Below are 21,515 nucleotides of genomic sequence, written 5' to 3' on the forward strand. Positions count from 1 at the left end.
CCAGGCTCACCTGGAACTCGCAGAGATCTGCCTGCCTTCCTGAGTGCTGGGCTTAAAGTGTGCATCACCATTCCTGGCTAGAAAGTATAATTTTAAGGAAACTGATCCAAACTCAGAATGACAAAAACAAGTTCTGTTTCATGTGTTGAATTTGTAGCCTTCCATGTGTACACATACAAATATATGAGTCTACATATGATCCCAGCCTTCCGTGTATATACATACACATATGAGTCTACATATGATCCCAGCCTTCCATGTGTACATGTATACACATATGAGTCTACATATGAGTAAGGCTTAAAAAACCAGAAAGACAAGATATGACTAGGTGACAAGGAAGGACAGGAGGTGGTCAAAGAGACATAGAGGAAAGTTACTGGAAGGTGCTAAGGAGGAGACTAGGGGTAAAGGAGGGACGCGAGAGGAGAAACTGACTAAAACATACTCAGTTCAAGAGGCCATAATGATATCAAATACAGCATATGCTAATTTTGAAATAAGTAAAAATAATTGGAGAACACAACTCAGTAAAGAGAAATTAAGATTTTAAAAACATTTTATATAGAAATATTTTATGAAGATTTTACAACGTAGTATATCATTATGTCATACTGTAGAAAGACGGAAGGAAAAGATTAACCTCAAGGACAAAGAAAGTGCTTGTAGGAAAATATTGCAGTCTCCATGAAAGTGCATCAAAAGTTAAGGCAATGAATGTCCCATGTTGATACTGGTATGTTACAAAAAGACTTTCAAAACAGTTAAAAAAATATTTACAAACAGTTTTGCCTTTATTTTTTCAGATATTGAAAGGGAAAGTTTTGTGACTATTCTTGTTCTAGAATAGGACAGAGATAACACCTATGTAGGCCCAAGTCAGTAAACGTAAAATGTCCTTTCCAAGTGCGGGCCGCTTTTCTACCTGTAAGTTGCCAGGCTTGGGGGCAGCCCTCTCATACACTAAGACAACTAGATTGCTTGAGGACAGTGACCATGGTGACATGGGGTCCTCTACCTTAGCTTCCAGCTCCTACAGCCACACTAATAACATACTTTAAGTCCTCCCACACTGTACTAGAAATCTATGGCTTTGCTTCTTCCTGAGGCTTTTGAGAGTCATTTTATGAAGAGCCACATTCACATATAACTATGATATTTTGCCCTATCTTATAGGCAAAATGCAAAAGTTAAACCATGAACCTTTTTGGATGAGTCTGGCTGCATATTTTATTCTCCACATATAATAAATCCCTTAAATTCAAAGGGATTAGTAAGAATAATACTGGTTATCAGACTATAATCATATATGGAGAAAAACTTGTTTCTACATTGTAACTGAGAAAAATATCACTGATCTAAAAAAAAAAGGAAGTGGGCCAGACTTGTATAAGAGTGAGTTTTAAGGTGAAGTGATGTATCTGACTTTTAGTACAGACAATAGCTATCTGCTCGGGAATAACTTAACTCACCTGATAGCCACTCTGAAAATTCTCGTAATAAGGGAAGTTCATTTTACCATTATGTTCTCTCTATACATACACTGATGTTTTCTCTCCTTCTTTCTTTTCCCACGTCTAAATGTAAGGGGAAATACCAGTCCCTGACATAGGTCAGTTAGTGCTCTTAGCCCTCAAGGTGCAGCTGTAGTAAAACCAGAGAAATATGTAGACATTTATTGGAATTCTGCAGTACAAATAAGCACACCCACTCTCCACAATCTCGTAACAGGGGCCACAGCTAAACTATTTTACACAACAGATGTGTTAGGTTGATTTTCATCTGTCACTTCTTTTTCATCAGGACCACAAACAAAAAAATTGTTGCCCAGAGTCTTCTGGGCAAATCGGAAGTACATAAGATGGCCCATTGCCACAAAAGAGACGGAAATCAGTACGAGCAAGCCGAAAGCTTCAGGGTTGGGGGCCAGGATGACCATGATGAAATGCAGAAGGTCAAGAAGGTAGTTCATGGAGTTCTGCACACCATTGATAATGCCTCTTTCAGACTCAATTACGTTTTCTTGCAGCAACTGGGTCACAGTTAAATCAAAGGACCACAGACCTATTGGTAAGTGATATTTTAAAAAGTTAAATTTTCATGTATAATTTAACTTATAATTATATATCTCACATTCAATGTGCTAATATATGCAAAACACATTTAAGCTCTACAACCTTTGAATTACCCATACATAAAGTATTAATCATACTTTGCCTTATATAGCTTAATAGTATAAATTGGATTATTAATGATTTCAGAAAGGATTTTTACAGCCACAAGACACAATAAAGCTAAGCTACAAGCTTCTCAATCCTGTTCTTCTGTGACTAACCAAACTACAAAAGCAAAATGGCAGCCTATAAATTCCAGCACTTCTAGAGTTTAAAGTGACCTAATGTGCTGCCATGGCTAAAGAGTACAGAAACTTTAAACCATTGTTATATTGCCGCTTGAGTAGCATAGGGCTCCCAATAAAGCTGTCTTGCCTGAGTATTAATGTCACTGATAAATTAATGAATTGCTCTGTATCACAAGATAAATATGGTTTCGTTTCAAGAATAAATGGATTCAGAGGCCATGCACCAGTGCTCCATTAATGATTACTTAAATTCTGCTCTGTAAGATGTCTTTACATTACTGTATTTTTCAGACCATAAGATGCACCTGGCCATAAAACGCATCTAGTTTTTAGAGCAGTAAAACAAGAAAAAGAGTAAAACCAGCAATCAGACCATAAAGTGCTCCCTAATTTCCCCCACACTTTGGGGGGGAGTGTGTCTTATGGTCCAAAAAATATGGTATGTTTCCTGCCAGAAGTATAGAACTCACCTGTCTTGCCAACTATATGGTAACTACACAGGGCTAGAGAAGACTTTGAAGGGTATTTCTTTACTCTGTCTTTAAAAGAGTAACAATTTAAGGCACTTCCCTAGCACACTGAAGGCCCTGGGTTTGATCCCCAGTAGCATGCTTGTGCGTGCGCGCACACACACACACACACTCACTCACTCACACAATATTTACAAAAAAATCACTTCATACACACACATATACATATACACATATAACTTTAAATATTAAAAATTGAATAATACTTCATGTTTAAAGAGTAGGTTTTATATGTAAACTCTGGGATTCGACTAAATTAACATCTATGAAGTATTTTCAGATAACTTACAATTGAATTCTCTGCACTAGGTTTCCAAACCCATATTTGTAATTTTTGAATATGCAGAAAGAGCTCTTACCAATTCTAGCAGCAATGACTCCTGCAAACAGCAGGCTGACGGAGATTATGGGCACGGATTTAGTGCTCATCTCATGGACAGTATTAACAATATTAGACGCGTTGGACATATGCGTTTCTGTTGTAAAGATGGTCTCGGGTATTTTGGTAGTTGGGGACACTGGCTCCACTTGCATAAATCTAGAACGGATATCTTCGAATGGAGAAACAGACAGGTCCATGGGGCTTCCAGGCATGAACACAGAGATCACACACAAGATCAAACAGGAAAGCTGTGCCAGTCCTGAGAATAGGCCAGTCTGAACGAGGCCGCATTTTCGGCGGAGCCAGGTGAAGGCCACTGTTCCCATTATTCCGGTTATTGCTGACGCTCCCATCAAAATACTGAGGACGGAACCACTCAGCCCCTGAGTGTAGGCGTACCCTGTGGTGATGCAATCAAAGCCCAGGACTGTCATGTAGAGGAAAGCCAGGCCCATGCCCGCCAGAAACACCGGCTGGTTATAGTAGGAGACCCATCCATCGCGAAACGTGCGGAACGGCTCAGCAATCTGCGAGGCACATGTGGGCTCAAGTTCATGTTCAAGTTCACGGATGTTGGAGTCTTTCTCACCCATCAGATGAGTTCCCTCTAGAGGTTTTGGCTCAGTATCTGTTAATAAGACACATCATTTTTTTAGAGGAAGAACATGGGGAGTAAAAGCCAATTATTTTTTATCTTCTTGTTCTTCTCCTGTATGGGTCTCCTTGACTACTACATTATATGTTGTCTTTTTACTGGTAATCTATGAATTACAGCTGTGGAATAATTCCCAAGTACCAGTTTTGCTTTAAAAATACTGTTGGTTTCATTTTAAGCTCTTCTTTCCTATAGAAATTGCATTTTCACTTAAATAAATTTCACCAAAATTCATCAAATAAAATATAACAATTATGTGGGGGAAATAGAGTACCTTATTTTCTAGGACCTCGTTAAGATATCATTTTAACAGAAAACCAGCCTCCTCTTCTTGAAAAATTCTGCCTCTCTCTTCACTGCTCCCACTGCCCTCCAAACGGCAATTTTACTCCTCTCAAGGATGTTAAGAAATTTTCATATTTTCTGTCTTCCCATTTCGGTGAGTCATTTTCCCCAGCCATCCTGAACCAGTTGTTCCTCTGTGCCTGAGCCTGGGGCCTAACCTAACTTTTTTAGATCCCACCCAGAGCTCTTTGCAGAATCTCAGAAGATGATATGTCCCACTCATCCAGGCTTGCCCTGGAAACACAGCTTGGAAGCTACTTAGCATGTGTTCTTCCCCCAAGGTCAAGGTCTGAGCCTAGAATGCAGAGTGCTGCTGTAGTCAGTTACCTTTAGATGCGTTCAGTTGCTTCAGTTCCGACTCCTCCACCTTAAGGGCAGCTTTCACAGCCAGGGCAGGCGTTTTCTGGTAAACCTTCCAGAGCAAGAAGTACTCCACACACATCGACACCAGATTCCACCCCGAAATGAAACCACAGCCGATGACTGGGGAACCAAATGTCATGATCTGGCCGACAGCCATGGGGGCCAGGATGTTGGTTAGCTGGTCAATCCTTCTAATGGTAGCATTCATGTCTACAGAGGTAGGTGCAAGTGGCAGGTGAGTAAGAGTTTAAGCCTATCAAAGAAAGGCTGACCATGTACGTATGATAAAGACAAAAGCCGAGAGTACATATTACTGAAAGGCTAATTTCTTTTTTTTTTTTTATTAATTTATTCTTGTTACATCTCAATGGTTATCCCATCCCTTGTATCCTCCATTCTTCCCTCCCTCCCATTTCCCCCTTATTCCCCTCCCCTATGACTGTTCCTGAGGGGGACTTCCTCCCCCTGTATATGCTCATAGGGTATCAAGTCTCTTCTTGGTAACCTACTATCCTTCCTCTGAGTGCCACCAGGTCTCCCCCTCCAGGGGACATGGTCAAATATGAGGCACCAGAGTATGTGAGAAAGTCATATCCCACTCTCCACTCAACTGTGGAGAATGTTCTGTGAAAGGCTAATTTCTAAAGGCACTCTGTAACTAAACCACTTGCAATGAAGAAAAAAAGTATTTTCATGTTTTCTGAAGTAATTTTCCTCTAGGGAAAGCCAATAAATCAATGAGTAGTATATAATATACATTATATATTATATATGCATAGAAATAAGTACATAAACAAGCCTACAAATACATGTAACATAAAAAATGTGGCAAAACAAACTTAGTGCTTATTTTAAAGCAATGGTTCTCAACCCGCCTAATGCTGAAACTCTTAAATACCTTCCTCATGTTGTGGTAACCCCAACCATAAAATTATTTCTTTGATACTTAGCAACTGTAATTTTGATACTCTTATGAATTGTAATGTACATATCTGATATGCAGAATATCTGATATGTGACCCCTGTGAAAGGGTTATTTGAAACCCTCCCTAGAGGGCTGATGCCCACAAGTTGAGAACTGCTGCCTTAAAGGAATACTCAGAGTGAGTTGGTTATAGATTATGACTTATAGAGAATAAGAGGAATCGAAGGTGGCTCTACAAAGTGTTATTTCTTTTTATTTTTCTTGAGTTACTATTTACTGAGAAACAGAGGACTTCAAAATAATCAAAGTTAGCCTAAGAGAACTAGAATGTGATTTGGGAAATATTGATTTTGATAGACCCACTGACATCCAAGAGCTTCTCTTGAGACCAACAGTTAAATAAATAAGCGAGGCTGAGGATTTGGAAAGAGATGTGAGCCCATTTGGGAAGTTTGCCAATCTTTAAAACAATGAAATTTGATGGAATTTCAAGGGAGTGTGTGTAGAGAACAGAAAGAAGACTAAAGTGTTGGGAATGCCACTGTTTAGAAGTCAGGAAGGTGAGTAGAAACTAGCAAAATGATAAAAGCAAGAATATGGTGTCCTGCAAACCAAAAGAGGACAGTGCTTCAAACTGCAGGAAAATCGTGTGGGCTGAGTACTGGTGGCAGTCAAGAAAGATGAGCACTACAAGGGCCCTTGATTGGCTCAGTGAAAGCCACTGGGAGCCTCAAAGGCAGTGGAGCAAGAAGGGCAAATGATTGACTAAAGTTGGTTTAACATCTTGGTGCCAACTCCAGGAAACACCATTTTCTTATCTTTCAGCAGGTGTCCCTCCAGGGACACAATATAAATGCTGCCTCTTAGTAAAGAGCTACTAGTAAAATAAAAAGAAAGCCAGCATGAGTGTGAGGAAGGTGGAGAAGGCCCTGAAGGATATAGGAGAAAATCCAAAACAATCCTTCAGGAAGGAGGGGAAAGGTTTGATCGTCTCAATGCATGAGGTCAACTCTATGCACAAGGGAACAATGACCTAAGTCATGTGTTTTCCTCCAGTCTTGCACTACTGTGAAAAGTTGGGTTTATATGGAGTTGCTGAGCTAGCCTAACAAAAGGAGAGGGAGCCAAGTGAGCTAACCCCTGGGAGGAAAGCATGCCATCATGACTGATCTTGGAATTTAAACTGGGCAAGAGAGAAAGTATGCAGGGCCATTGGCTGCCTGGCCAATTGGGCTGGGAACATGGAGAAAGGTAGACTAAGACACAGATGCTAAAGACGGCGAGTATGAGGCAGGACGGTTTAGTGGCACTAACAAGACTTTCTCAAGTTTGACCCTGGGAATGCACAGCAATGTCAAAGATGAAGGAAGGGCAGCTAAGAAAAGTATGTACTTTGTCATGGCCTATGGCACACAGCACGGTGACATTAGTGAGGTAGGTCCTTACAAATCATCTGGGTTAGTAAGAGAAAAATCAATATGTGACTAATGAGTACATTGGTAGAATATTGCCTTTCTTCTTTCCCTCATTCCTTCTAGTCTTCGCTGGCTTTCTGATTAGTCCTATGAGTGTGCAATGGGTATATGATAATGAGAGAACTTTGATATTCTGCACCTTTCACTTGGAAGGCAAAGGCAGCCTTCATGGCGCTATCTTTGCAGAGGCTCTCCTAACTTCTGTCTACCCACTAACAAGATTCCAGTGTATGCGCCAACAGTGACACAAGGAACTGGTCCAAGTAACTCAGCAATTTCAATCCAAAAAGCAAATAATTGAAAAAAATAATAGCTGGATCTTAAAATAGCATTACAATAGCTAAATGTTTCTCTTTCCCTAGATGACCAATAACTCTTCCAAGACCCCAGGTTTCTGTCTTTTATGTAATATTTAGAAAAGTAATAATGCTTTGTGTCAAGAAAAAGGTGGTATCAGAAAGCAGGTTTTATCTTTCTGAGATGGAATGAATGAAGTGGCAGTTCTGAAGCTCTGATCATTTTATTGGTAACATTCTAGAACAGAATCAGTCTTCCGAATGTGCAAATATATGCTATTGGTAAACTTATATTCATTCTCACATGAACACTCAAATGAGTATTTTCTTGGTTCTTATTTGGTTGCTTTGGCTATAGCTCTGGCACAGAACACAGCATGAAATAATTTCTTTCACTATAATAAGTACGAAATACCACACAGAAGAATAATTTTTCAAAAAGGGATTTGCTCAGCAAATAGGAGCTAGCAGGTTCATCTAGCTAAAAGATGAAACCAACTTTTAACCACTAGAGTTCAGACATGAAAGTTATGTGCCATACTTGATAAAAAGGAAACCACCAGATTTTTCTTCGGAGTAATTAGCAAGAAACCCCAAAAAGCTGTCACTAAAAAATTGTCCCATAAAGGAAAGAAGGGAGCAGCCAGTGGCCTGGAATGTCTGGGAGAGGAGGCGCCACAGACACATGGAGAAGAGAGCGCCTCAAGATATGAAAACAAGTACCTGAAGTTACAAAAGAGTGTGTATGTGAAAACCTCTAATCTTTTCTGGAGCTCTCCACCTAAGTGTTCTCTCCTGTCCTATCTCTCAATGGCACAGCTTCCAACTTTAAAGTTCTCTGGAGCCATGAATGCTGGAACAAGAAAATGGGAGCAGCCAGCAGCCAGCAGCCAGCAGCCAGCAGCCACTTCATAATCTTACTCTTTCTGCTCATTCACCTACACACACACACACACACACACACACACACACACACACACACACACACACAGCCTCTCAGCCCGGTCTCCTATCCGGTTTTCTAACACCCTCACCAGAAGCCAAGGCAACAGCTGGAGTCCCCACCACTACCACCGCCTCCACACAGAGACTCTACTTTTCTTCTTCTATTTTTCTTTGGCCATCTCCTTTTTTTTTTCTGACTTTTAAAATTCTGCTCATAGTAGAAATGACACACAAAATCCATGGCTAGACATCTGCTGACCAAAACATGGCTTTTCGTTAATACCTGCTGCAGTTAAATATTGGGAAAGGAAGTTTGTAAGTTTCCTTCACTGCTCTACTAACTTGCACGTCAGGCTCAGGGGGAAGAACAGCACTTAAGACGTGACTGACAGAAGAAGGTCAGCAGACATCGCATTTCCCTTCTTAAACTGGAGAAAGCCTGCAAGGCTCAGAAATAGGCTGCCCATTCTAGACTTGCCTACCATGCAATAACTCACAATAAAGGGAGGGCCAGCTGAGAATTGGCCAATCATATTTTTGGTTGTTATGAAACATCTTTACATAGATACACAGAGTTATATTGTCTACTAGCACCACATAAAGATTCCGAGTATTTCCTTTTATCGAAGATATTTGAAGGAGTAAAACAACCTTTTAAAAACATCTTTTTATTACCTTTTAATTATGTGCACTGTGCAGGTATGGGCTCAGGTGCCCACCGAGCCTATGGGAGTCAGACCCTCTGCAGCTGGAGTTTCAGGCAGCTGCCTGGTGCCATGCTGGGAATGGAACTTGGGGCCTCCAGAAGAGGACTGTGTGCATGTAAGCACAAAACCATCTCTCCAGCTCCCTAAAATAGCCTTTTAAATTTAATGGCCTTTATAGGGTCAAAATGAGCATAGTTAATAAAGTCAGATAAGTGAAAGAAAAGAATTTAGAAGCCAAATTTTTCTTAAAAACATGTCAGAAAAATAAATATGTGACCTATCTTCAAAAATGCACTCTCATATCCTCTGAATTTTAAACCACAGACATATTTTATGTGCTTAAAATAATTTTAAAACTAATACTTTGAAAGAACCGTTGCAGGCTGTTTAGGATAAATAAGTTATACAAGTTACTTGTTAGTTGATCAAATCATGGTCATGTCAATCACTAGTCTATTTTATCACAAGAAAATACATCTTAGGTGCAACATATAGATATGATTCTACATAAAGATGAGGTAAAATAGTTAGATAAGGTCCTCGAAAACCTCAGAGACATACAGAATATGGCATTTTAAAATGTTTTTATTATTTTAAAGATTCATTGACAATGAGACAGGTTAACTCCTGGCAACACCCAGCCTACTTCAAAGAAGATGATGAGCACCAAAGAACTTCTTTATGAAGATGGCTTCAAATGTGGCAAACCAGACACTGTGCAAAATGTCCTTGTTTCTACCACAGAATTCTGCCTGAAAAAGGGCAAGCTTGGATGCAGGCCAAACTCTGCCAAGACAGGGTAAGCAAGTCCTCAATAGTTCCTGCCTCACAAATACATCTGTCAGATATATTGGGCCAGAAGGCTGAAAATGATGTTATAGAGAGTTTTGGGTGACTGTGCAGGCAGCAAACCATCTCTGCCATCTTCTCATTTGGGAAGCTGCTAACCTGCACCCCTATATACTCAGTTCATTAATTTTATTCCTTCTCAAGGCTCTGATAGGGTTGAAGACCATGTAGCTTAGTTTTACAGTGAAGCTTATTTGTTTAGGGGTTAAGATGTTTTTAGGTCTAGATAGATTTTTTTAAGTTGATAATGAGAAGATATGATAGATATTGATTTACGTTTAGAATTTTAGACGCACAAAGATAGAAAAGATATTTTCTTCAAGGCTGTCAAATACAAATAGCCAAAACACTAAGAATGTAACATTTATATAATTCCTGATTGTTTCATGGTTCTTGTTGTAGGTAGTTTATTGTACATGTGTGTAATAATACAAACGTATATGTTACAAATAAAAAGTATTTAATTTAAAAAGCTTCAAAATACCAAAGCCTAAAAAATATAATAATTTTTAAAAAGAGAAAGCTAAGAAAAAAGGATGAAGTCTTATCTTCTCTTTCAATATGACAGAAAAAAGAGATGTGGAATTTTTTTTTTTTTTTTTTGTAAATAAACAATGAAAGACACTCAAGACAGAGGCAGGCAGATCTCTGTGAATTCAAGGCCAGCCTGGTCTACAAAGCCAGTCCAGGACAGCCAAGGCTACACAGCAAAACTCTGTCTCGAAACCAAAACCAAAACCAAAAATGAAAGATCAAGGAGAATTTCCTGCAGAGCCCATTCACTGGGCTACTCTCATTGTACACAAAACCCCCAAATCCCAGTAGTATTTCTCTGGGTTGTACTGCTGCTACAAGGAAGTGTTGACCCAGATAAATTCCTTTTCTTCTAGATCAGGGCTGTCCAGCTTTTTAACATGAGAGCATAGCACTGTCCATCACCTACAGCTATGTGGGGCCACATTCACTGTTATCCAAGGAAGCATGCAGGCAGGCTGAGCAAGCCTGCTCCAGGCTCCTGTAGATTTTGTTCTCTTTAAGTCACTCCTTCCTATCATCTTTTTATTTCTTAACCACAAGGTCTAGTCAAACAGAGCCAATTGCTAACCCTAGCATATAATCGCTCCTTCTCCATCCTGGGGTAAGCCACTGTAGTCATCAAGAACAGTTTTCTTGACTGCAGGGATTGTTGGGCAGTGTGTTTGCGGTTCCCATTATCTTAAGGACCAGCAGTCAGTTCAACTGATCTGCAGCACTGGGTAGCCATCCTCCATCACCTTGGGTAATTATCCATCCAGCTCAAGCCTGTGTGCTCTGAGATGAAGAAGAGCACCAAATGTGTGCGGGCATGTTGACCCTTTGAAGTAGTGATGTAATAACAGGGCGTGCTGTCTTGTGAGCATTCTTTGGTCTCTCTTGAGCCACTTTCTGTGTTTCCAATAAACTAAGATTGTTTGCCAAAGAACACATTCTATCTTCCACTTGAAAACATATTTCAAAAGCTTTACACTTTGTAGGATGTGAGATAACTGCTGTTCAAAAAAATGTTTTTGAAGTGGAAACTAACTTCTAGAGTCTTTGCTACAACTGTGTTGTTTCCATTTGGTATATATATTTTAAGAAGTACCAATGGCACAATCCTTAAACTACATGTCACAGTTATGCAGGTAAAATACGATGTCAGATTGTTACCATCACAACTGAAGCTCAGAAACGGCAATAATTTACAAAGAAAAAGGGGGAAAGTTCAAACGAGCTATTCCAGTAACCGAGAGTGACGGTAGTAAGTACCTGAAGTTAACATAGTAACAATCAGCTAAATCACAGTGCTCTCTGACACCCAGAGCAGCAAAGCTCAAAACCCTGTGCTTCCCTGGAGTTGTTCTTGACACTTTCCCAGATGACCAAGAGCAAAATCCCATACTCCCACTATCACCACGGACTCATTTAGTCAAAAAGTAATGCAAGTTACCTGCTAATCTGCTTCTGTTTTCTCCCGCCACCACAACGATCCAGTCCCTTTGGATTGTAATTGCAGTAGCAGTACTGGCCAAATTTGCAATGTTTGCAATAGTGATGATCAGGACATAGCAGACAGTCTAAAGAATTGGAGCAAAAAACCTGAGTTAGTATGTCAGGATGCATTATTTTTATTATAGTCTCATTGATAAGAGGTCACTTTACTTTCTACGCAAGGGACAGTTGAGTACCCGGAGTCAGAAATTAAAGGGCATGACACTGATCACACCTGCATCATCTGTACTTAATGCAAAAAAAAAAAAAAAAAAAAAATGAGAAAAAAGCAACAGTGATCATCTATGTGACAGTTCATAGAAAGTAGTGATGTACTGATGATTTTTAACATTTATCCCAAAAATACTTGTTAAAACTGCATCCAAAGAAAATCAAAGAGACCTTTGGACATAGAAATATATATTAAAATGTTACAAAGATACACTCCCACCTAGACTATAAAGGGTTAACAATTTCACTGCTATCAGATGTTCATTTTCTGTCTTCCAGAACTCTGGGGGAGCTGAGGCACAGCCCAGAGGAAGCAGAGTGTGAGCCTCGCACTTCTGAGGCCCTGAGTTCCAGCCTCAGGGCCCCGAAAACACAAGCATCAAGAACTGTGAGGAAAACTTACCAGGACCCATCCATGATACATGGTCAGCAGCTCATTCTTGTGTAGGAAAACCATCATCAGGATGACGCCACAGAGGATGACGGACACATTCTGCACCACCAGTGACGTCTGGGCCACTGCACAGAGAAAAAGCACATGTTCACTGCAGCAGCATGTCCTGAGCACTTGTTGAAATACACTGACACTCATGTATAATTAGAAGACAAAGGAATACTTCCAACAGTAAATTCTGCCTCGGCTACTTCCTGTACTTCCTGTGAAACCTGCAAATAATGTTCCTGTGGCATTCTTCTGCTAGCTGGCGTCTTTCATGGTAACTGCATTTTCGTCTGATTTATCCACTAGAAAGTGTGCTGCCCTAAACAGAACTACTCCACAGATAAGACCCATCATTCAACCCATTGCTACTTAAGTTAAAATTAAAACATATAGGAGGTTATAAAGGGGTGAAGGAGGAAGTTATGGAATTCATAACCTCTCACTTACATGCAGGCTTGATCTAGTAAAATAATCTTGAGAAGTGGAAAATACACAAACATTTGCCAAAAATCAATAAATAGCAAATTTCTTCTGATTTGTATTTTATTTATCATTTCTATAAAATTCTAAGCTACATCTTGCATCACAGAAATGCAAATCCTAGTAGAAAGAGACACTCCTGCATGCAGACGAAGTGTTAGAGCAAAGCCAGGTATGAACCCGGTAGTCGCTTCTCCACCATTCACTAGGTAACAATCTAAGACTGGATATTTAATGCTTCTTATGCCTATGCCTAGCAAGTGTGGAGGATAGCATCCATCTTCCTGCCTTTATGGAATCAGAATGATACTCAAATAAAATAGTCATAAAAGCATTCTGAAATGCGTAAGTTATAATTACAAATCTTGTCATCCAGGACAGTAACACACTTAATCCTGGTTTGGAAGGTCATAGCAAAGAGCTTGAGATGAAACAAACTCTCCTCAGAAGGCAGTCTGAAGTAAGACCCAGCACAGAGCTCATTTATCCATATACCTGTGCCTGCGTTCATTCGCAGCAAAGCATTAAGTATCAACTGCCAACACACCAGAAGGAAGGGTATGTGATTAGATCACTATCGCCTCATCAGTCCAGTACCAGCAGTGCCACAAAGTCTCAAAACGCACAGAGGAAGAAATGGCGAGCTCACTCCGTAAGCATGGGGGATTTTCCCCTGCAGGGTGACTTGTGAGTTGATGATAACAGGCACAGGAGACCAACCCCCCGCCCCCATCTTACCACACTCACCTTCTCCACCCAGCTCAGCACTTCCCTAACACGTGATTGCAATGCTCAACAACTTTATGGTTAAAGGATCCAATGGAAAATATTCCTGTGTATAACTATAAGAATTTGGTTTTGTCTAGCATGTAGACTTTTTTCTATATGTGTTCTGATCTACTCATTCTCTAAACAAAACAAAAAAGCCTTCATATGGACATTTCTACTAGTAACATGACACCCTAGAGCTTGACAATCCTCTCGAGTACTTAGAAGCAGTCATCCTGAACGGAACAAAACTAACGATACCTTAATGCTTTCCAATGTCAGTCTTCAGGCAGACGTGGCCAACTCTTTGCATTATTAAGTGAGATCCAAATAATTATCTACATTCCTCTCATTCTTTTTTTTTTTTTTTAAGATTTATTATTTATTTATTATTATGTATACAGAGCTCTGCCTGCGTGTACCCCTGCAGGTCAGAGGAGGATATCAGATCACATTATAGATGATTGTGAGCCCACCATGTGGTTGCTGGGAATTGAACTCATGACCTTTGGAAGAGCAGTCAGTGCTCTTAACCGCTGAGCCACCTCTCCAGCCCCTTTCCTCTCATTCTTTATGACTAAATTCCTTAGTTATTTTCAATCTCTTGTATATAAAACAGATTGTGACTTGATTCCCTAGAATAAGTGTCACTTTTCATACGCATACAATATATGTACAACATATTATAAGTTCTTCCCTAAAAAAATTATAATTCAGGTGTCTGTGATGTAGACATAGCTATTCTCCCTTGTGTCAATATTTAGTTTTCAATTCCATCACACCCACCTTTCTGTGCAACTCAGCAATCTAGGGGACAGATGGTTAAGCTGCTCCCAGGGACATCACACTGGAGGGCCTCTAGAGCAGTTCATGGTTAGAGAGGAAGCCAGCACTAAGCAAACTTTTAATGTTTAACATGATTCCCAGAAAATTGGCTACAGGGTTAATGGTTAACATTTGGGACTGACAAACTGCCAAAAGAAAGAAAACCTATTAGGTCAATGTCCTGAAATCCCAACTACTGCAGAAGCCTCAGGACCCTGAATCCAGGTGTAGCACTGACCACATCCTGCAGCTGCATTGTGTGAGTGTTTTCTCGGAGCCAGTCACACTGATTTCTCTCTCAGATGGGTACCCCACCCACCCCATTACTGAGGGAACGCAGGCAGGTCCAGAGAAGGCGGTTACATCACAGCACTCACCTTTAAGTCTAGCATTCTTATCCACCCAGTCACCAATGATGGCTCCCAGGACTAGAACAGAGCCTGCCACCACCAGCCCATACACAGCTGTCAAGAGGAGGCTGTTTCCATAGAGTTCCACCAGAAACACAGACACTGCAAAGTGCCACATCCGATCCCCCTTAAACAAGATAAAGATGGTTAGTTAAATTGTTTTTAGACTCAAGAAGTCATTTCCTTATCAAATGGGTGCTTTCTGGCTACATCAAATGGTTTTTCAAGTCAATAATTATGGATTGAATACCTGCTTAATGTTACACTTCATTCCGACACAATGGAAAACATTCAAGCTTTATTACTAATGGTTTATACGCATCAGTTTGCCTTAAATGTTGACACAGCCAGCTTTTTAATTTAAGAATTGGTGGGAATGGACTTTGTGGCCTCTGATGTTTTCTCCTGGCTATCTTTTAAAAAAAAAAAAAAAAAAAAAAAAAAAACAATGTGCTGTTTCACAAGTAAATTTTTATTTATTTATTTACCTTTATTTTATGTGCATTGGTGTTTTGCCTGCATTTATGTCTATGTGACAATGTCAAATCTCGGAGTTACAGATAGTTGAGAGCTGCCACATGGATGCTAGGATTTGAACCCAGGTCCTCTGAAAGAGCAGTCAATGTCCTCAACCACTGAGCAATCTCTCCAACCACCTCGCAAGTAAATTTCAAAGTCACAGAACAACAGAACAATCAGAAGGAAGAAGTCAATGTGGGAAACTCTGACCCTGGAAGACCAAAGACGTTGAAATAAATATATAAGTAGCTGTTTTAATGTTTTGTTTTGCTCTTTGTTGGTTTGTGGTTGTTGTTGTCGTTCTTGTTTGGGTTTTTTTGGTTTGGTTTGGTTTGGTTTGGTGTTTTGTCCTGTTTTGTTTGAGACAGGGTTTCTCTGTGTAGCCTTGGCTGTCCTGGGCTAACTTTGTAGACCAGGCTGGCCTCAAACTCACAGAAACCCATCTGCCTCTGCCTTCCAAGGGCTGGTGTTACAGACATGTGCCACCATGCCTGGCTATTTTATTGTTTTAATACAGATAAATTCAAAAGAAAATGCCATATCTTTACATAGTTCCAGAACATATGAAGAATTTTGCAATTAATGATATAAAATGTGATATAAGTTTTTAACACAAACTTTTAAATAAGTCTGGCTGGTTAACATATGAGATGTCTAACATAGATTTTTGTGACATTGTAAGCTCCATCCCTGATGTCTTGGGTAACATGAAGAAAGACGATGTTTTGTCATCATCATCACTAAATTCCAAGACTGAGTTCCTTACATATTTGACCCTGTGTGAAGAACTTCAACTCTAGGAACTTTCCAAAGTCTTGCAAAATCTTCATGATAAATTTCATATGTTGGAAAAAATTATTATATTGATAAGTCAAATGCTATTAAATGTTAATAAAACTAAGATAACAGCTATGCATGGTGATGCATGCCTTTAATCCCAGCACTTGGGAGGCAGAGACAGGCAGATCACTGTGAGTTTGAGGCCAGCCTGCTCTACAAAGCGAGTTCAAGACAGCCAGGGGTACACAGAGAAACCCTGTCTCAAAAAAGAAAAATCAAAATAAAAGGCAAAACAACTACCACAACAACAAAACCCTAAGATAACAATCTTAAATGTTCAAATTTTAAATTGATTTGTGCTAATATAAAAATCATGCCATTCTCAACTAGAAATGATTGTATTCTTTAAAGATCACTAATTAACAAATGTAGATGCACCTGGCTATCACTACCTCCATGCCTGCAGGGAGCTTAAGGTAGAGAAATACCTCTGACTCCTATCAGTCCACAAGAAAGAATTTCCTGACACCAAACATTAATAGTGCAGAGGTAGAGAAATCTTGGTGCAAAGATTTCCAATGATAATTCAAAATGATTACAAGATTTAGAGCTCAGAGAAGGAAGTCGAAATTGCTCTGGCTGTCCTAATTTTAAAAGTGATAAATTATATACTTACAAAAATCCCAAGAAATGGGTAATATCCAAAGTAAGTGGTTCTAAGTCAGTGGTTCTCAACTTTCCTAATACTGTGGCCCTGTGATACAATTTCTCGTGCTGTGGTGATCCCCAGCCATAAAATTTTTATTGCTCCTTCAAAAGTGTAATTTTGATCTTAGGAATCGTACTGGAAATATCTGTGTTTTCTGATGGTGTTGGATGATCTCTGTGAAAGGGTCATTCAACCCCACAGGTTGAACTGCTAAACCAGGTGCCTCCATTTTCTGCCTCCCCACATTTCCATGGGTTCTCACTATACTTTGATATTTGTTTACACGTCGATCCATGCCACGTTGCGTCTGAGAATATGTAACCAGTTATTAATGCACTTAATAAATGCCCACAGAATGGTTTCTGATGTGTGCCCAGTGCTACTGTGGCTGTCAAAACTTCAGCAGTGCACAAAGCAGACGGGCTATTCTCCATGTTGCTGGTATTCCAGGGTTTGGAGACAAAGGCAAACCTAACATTGGACAGGTAGCAGCAAATGCTGTCAAGGAAAGGAACCCAAGAGGGGGCTGGCAAGTGGCACTCTACGTGACAACAGAGGCCTTTGTAAGCATAGAAGTACGCCCTTGAGAAATGCAGACCACCTGGGCTTACATGGAAACAGTCCAAAGGGCACCTACATAAACAGCAGCAACTCGCTCCTTGTTTTATTTCTCTACATTGCTATTTTCGTTGTTACTTTTTAAAGTCCTACTAAATTATACTATAAACTCCTTAACAAAAGCATCTATATCTCATTTATTCTATACTCCAATGGTAGCTGGGAATGCACTGGCCCATTGCCAGAAATGAAGTCAGAAGTTAAAAAACATGCAAATCCCCACAGACCTAACCTTGTGCATTTGCTCAATTTACTGTAAGGTTGGAACAAGCATCTTTCACATTTCTTTTGAAATCTGCTTTAAATTTTCTTAAGAGAGACCTTTTTCAATTTAAAAAAAAAAAAATGACCTGGAACACCCAACACTCAAGGCTCTTCTCATGAGCTGGCCAGTCTGACACCTTTTATCACCGACAGGTCACATGAGCCTTGAAGTTAATCAGTGTTGAGAAACAAGACACCTGGTTCTCTAGGATTCCAGACAGTCCTCCATTCCTGGTCCTTTCTATGCTTAACATTATTAAGGTAAACAGGAAGAACAAACTATCGGGTTGGATGTATAAAGGGTTCTTCACTGCTTTGTTTTGTTTGTTTCCTTATACCCATCAGCTAAAGCAAACTCAAGGCAATTCCTCTTTGTTTATACATATATTTGCAGAGTCATGCCCATGTAAGCGTTCAGAAAGACAGGAGCTTGCTTCTCTGAAAAGTTATCTGCGACTGCTATTGCTTAAAGTGCCAACAATCCAACTTAATAATTTCCCAAGGGCATAGGGCATAGCTTTCCTCATATGATGGCTTCCATTTATGTCTTATAGGTAAATCAATAAGGGATTCCATTAAAAAGAAGTCAGCACCTCAAAATATACTCTTGAAATTATTTCCCTTATTTATAGTGCACAGAATATGTCTACAGTTAAAGCTTTTAAGGAGTAGGAACAATTGTTTGACCTTACAGTTTCTAATGATTATCCAATGAGCACACCCAGCACTCTCTAGTATCTGAAGGAGTTGATGAAGGAAAACAGGCCAATGGAAACACAGGGATTCTCCCAAAGCCACATAGGACACCAAAGGGAGAGCTGTGAATCCATCACTAATTTTCACTAGGTGGTGGGTTTTGTTTTTAACCCACCCACGTATTAGTAGCCACAGATAATGACTTTGAAGGTCAGAATTGTAACCATTTAGATATTTGATCTTGCGTCAGGTATACTTCAACTCATTTTACAATACTACTGCAAACCCAGTATGGAGGTATTCATCAGTCTTCCATTCTACTCTGTTCGATAATGCTATGTGCTGGGATCACACATTAACAAAAGAAGAAAACAGAAAAGTTTATTAAATGTGAGGGTGGAAAAAAAGGAAGGCCCATGAGACACCTTCCCAGTTCAGTAGGAGGCATTAGTTTACCAACCCTAGTAATTATGCAAGTTTTCCTGTTTTGGACAGTTGTCAATCTATGTAGAGTTTTAGGAGTTCACCATTAAGTAACATTTACTAACACTCATGGGAAATATCTTTGAAGAACACAACGTTTTTTGTTGAAACGAGTCTTAGAACGATTTATTTACTTAACTGAATGACAAAACTGGGAGTTCACTTAACACAACTGTCTCCAATGAAAGTAAACAAGAACTTGCGCAACTATGCTCTAAGAACTAGTGCACATTCTCACTTACCCAAGTGGAGAGAGAGTGGCCGAGGTAAAGGAGAAATTTTGCCGAGGTCAGGTAGTTTGCTAAGGATCCTACAAAGGCACAGAGAACAAGTTAAAAACATGTTTAAGCACTCCAATGCGCTCAGATTATAATTTGCTTTTGGTCATAATTATGTGTGATTTTTATCAGGTCACCTACATTGATGCATTCTGCTTACTTAATACTGTCTACTTAGATTCTGCGTTGCCTCTTGGTCAATAACCGCCCAACTTGATGCTCAGTGAAGAAACTCTTGTTTCAACATTCTTTAACTTTGGTGGGGTTTGCTTTTGTTTTTTTTTTAATGCAAGAAATTTCACACTGCCCAGCTTACTCTAGCCTTGCCTATATGCAAAGTCTTTTATTGAAACTTTTGACTTTACGTTCTCCTCAAACCTCCCTGAAAACCTAAGTCAACCCTCATGGAACGGAGGGTTGACTCCCCATTCCCACCACTTGATGCATTAGATTTCACAACTCACCGCAGCATCCTTCCCGGCCGGTCTGATCTCTTGCCTTGGTCATGACACCTGGCGCTCTCCTCTTGCTTGTTCTGATGCTGGATACTATAGCTGCTCTTGCCCAGAGGCTTGTTCACAGGAGTGCAAGTAGGGACCGGAGATAGCACCGCTAAAAGCAGAGCAGCCTCAGGCCAAAAGACCCCAAAGAACAACTAGGGCAAAGAACAACAGCAAAGCTGCCACCGGGGTTTTCTTTTTGTCTTCTTTCCAAACTTAGCTAACACTGTAGCTGAAGTTGGAAAGTCAAAGCCTTATGGAAGCGGGTTGGAGGATCCACCGGCCACAAGAGACCCTGAGCCTGCTCTCACCGCCGTCACCGCCGCCGCCACCGCCGCCGCCGCCGCCGCGGGCTGAGCAGCCACTTATAGGGAGGCGGGGGCGGAGCTCGCCAGCGCCGGGGCCGTCCCTCCCCACAGGACTCCAGGTCAGGGCAAGCTGCGCTCCCGCCGCCGCCGGGTGCCCGCCGCCCTCCCAGGAAGCGCGAACAACCAGCGCCTCAGTGGATCACCCGCAGGAGAAACCCGAGAAGGGATTGGGTGGCCCGCGCTGTAAAAAGAAACTGGGTGTGGACCCCGAGGGGACACCACGGGGACCTTTTGCATAAAGCCGGCTGGCAGGTGTTAGAGGAAAGCGCTTCATTGTGGCCACCTGATTGCCACACAGTCCCTAGGCAAAGCTCTGTAGGATTCTGGTGCGGGGGGGGGGGGGGGGGGCGGAGGGGGGGCAAGAAAGAGCCTCCCACCCCCAACTATACTTTGGGATGGAGGTAGCTAAGTAAATAAAAGTCAAGTCACAGAGGCAGGCTTCCTGGCCTCCACGTCCGGCCTGCCTGCGGCGCAGAATGTTTTCCTTCTCCGGGACTGTGAAAAGAGCTTTCTCTCAAAGCTGAGGAATCAAAGCGCAGGAAGGGGCCAGCGCTGCCCAAGCGAACACAGGCCTCGCAGCCCAGGACTCAGTGCTGCCTTCTGCCCTGCAGAGGCTGCAAGGAGGAAGCACCCCTCTCTATCCTTTTCCCTCTGTGTTCTCACCCCAGCCACTCCTGCCCCCTTCGCGATTCCACACTCCCCAGTATCTGAAAGGCAGTTACCAGGAATACCGGTTGTCCCAGTTGGGATCCTGAGTCTGGCCCAGGACAGATAAAGCCATTTGGTAGCCTGCTGGAGGGGTGGCTGGACGAACTAAAGCAAAAGGCACCAGGTGTAACCTCTAATGACCTCTGTTTCCACCCCAGGGCATACCTGCTTACCTTTGTCAGTCTCTTCCAACACTTCAAGAGGATCCTAACCATTGAAACTCCGAGCAGCTTGCACTCATCAAGCACCGCCACCGCCACCAGAATGACACCTGGTGATGAGGAGGGCCACTCCTGAGCGCAGGCCTTGTATCTGGACTCCCTATCAGAAGCCCCAAAGGTCTTTGCGGGCGAGGTGCAACCGGATTCGTTGGGATGAGGTCTGCAGAGCAGAGATAGGGGACGCACAGTTTAACAGCCTTTTTGTCCTTTGAAAACCCTTCTCTTTCCTTTCACACAAAACTTTTCAGTCCTTTTTCCTCACTCAGAAGGCTTGGTTATATCTGCTAAAGTTCCAAACTGGGGTGCTATATGCAAATGTCTTTTGAAGTAAACCTGAAGTGTGTTTACATGAAGCGTTTGGGAATGGGCCA

The 21,515-nt window shown here is 41.1% G+C and overlaps 1 protein-coding gene across 1 annotated transcript; it reads right to left on the bottom strand.

Moving 5' to 3' along the window:
- Window positions 1-1,450: 1,450 nt before the first annotated feature.
- Window positions 1,451-20,192, bottom strand: Slc40a1 (solute carrier family 40 member 1). The gene is made up of 8 exons (XM_051153774.1): window positions 19,812-20,192; window positions 19,312-19,379; window positions 14,968-15,127; window positions 12,479-12,594; window positions 11,804-11,930; window positions 4,602-4,847; window positions 3,252-3,902; window positions 1,451-2,064 (listed from the first exon to the last, which is right to left on the bottom strand). The coding sequence occupies exons 1-8, from the start codon at window positions 19,852-19,854 to the stop codon at window positions 1,751-1,753; spliced, it is 1,725 nt and encodes a 574-aa protein (XP_051009731.1). The 5' UTR covers window positions 19,855-20,192; the 3' UTR covers window positions 1,451-1,750.
- Between the last annotated feature and the right edge of the window lie 1,323 nt (window positions 20,193-21,515).

This window comes from Acomys russatus, chromosome 12 (genome assembly GCF_903995435.1).
Source record: "Acomys russatus chromosome 12, mAcoRus1.1, whole genome shotgun sequence".
NCBI classification, from domain to species: Eukaryota; Metazoa; Chordata; class Mammalia; order Rodentia; family Muridae; genus Acomys; species Acomys russatus.

Excerpts from the sequence above, each read along its gene's own strand:
- Slc40a1 (XM_051153774.1), bottom strand. The coding sequence starts at position 19,854 with ATGACCAAGGCAAGAGATCAGACCGGCCGGGAAGGATGCTGCG. Across the intron at positions 12,595-14,967 it reads TAAGAATGCTAGACTTAAAG|TGGCCCAGACGTCACTGGTG; the intron begins GTGAGTGCTGTG and ends TTCTCTGTGCAG. Across the intron at positions 3,903-4,601 it reads GCAACTGAACGCATCTAAAG|ATACTGAGCCAAAACCTCTA; the intron begins GTAACTGACTAC and ends TCTTATTAACAG.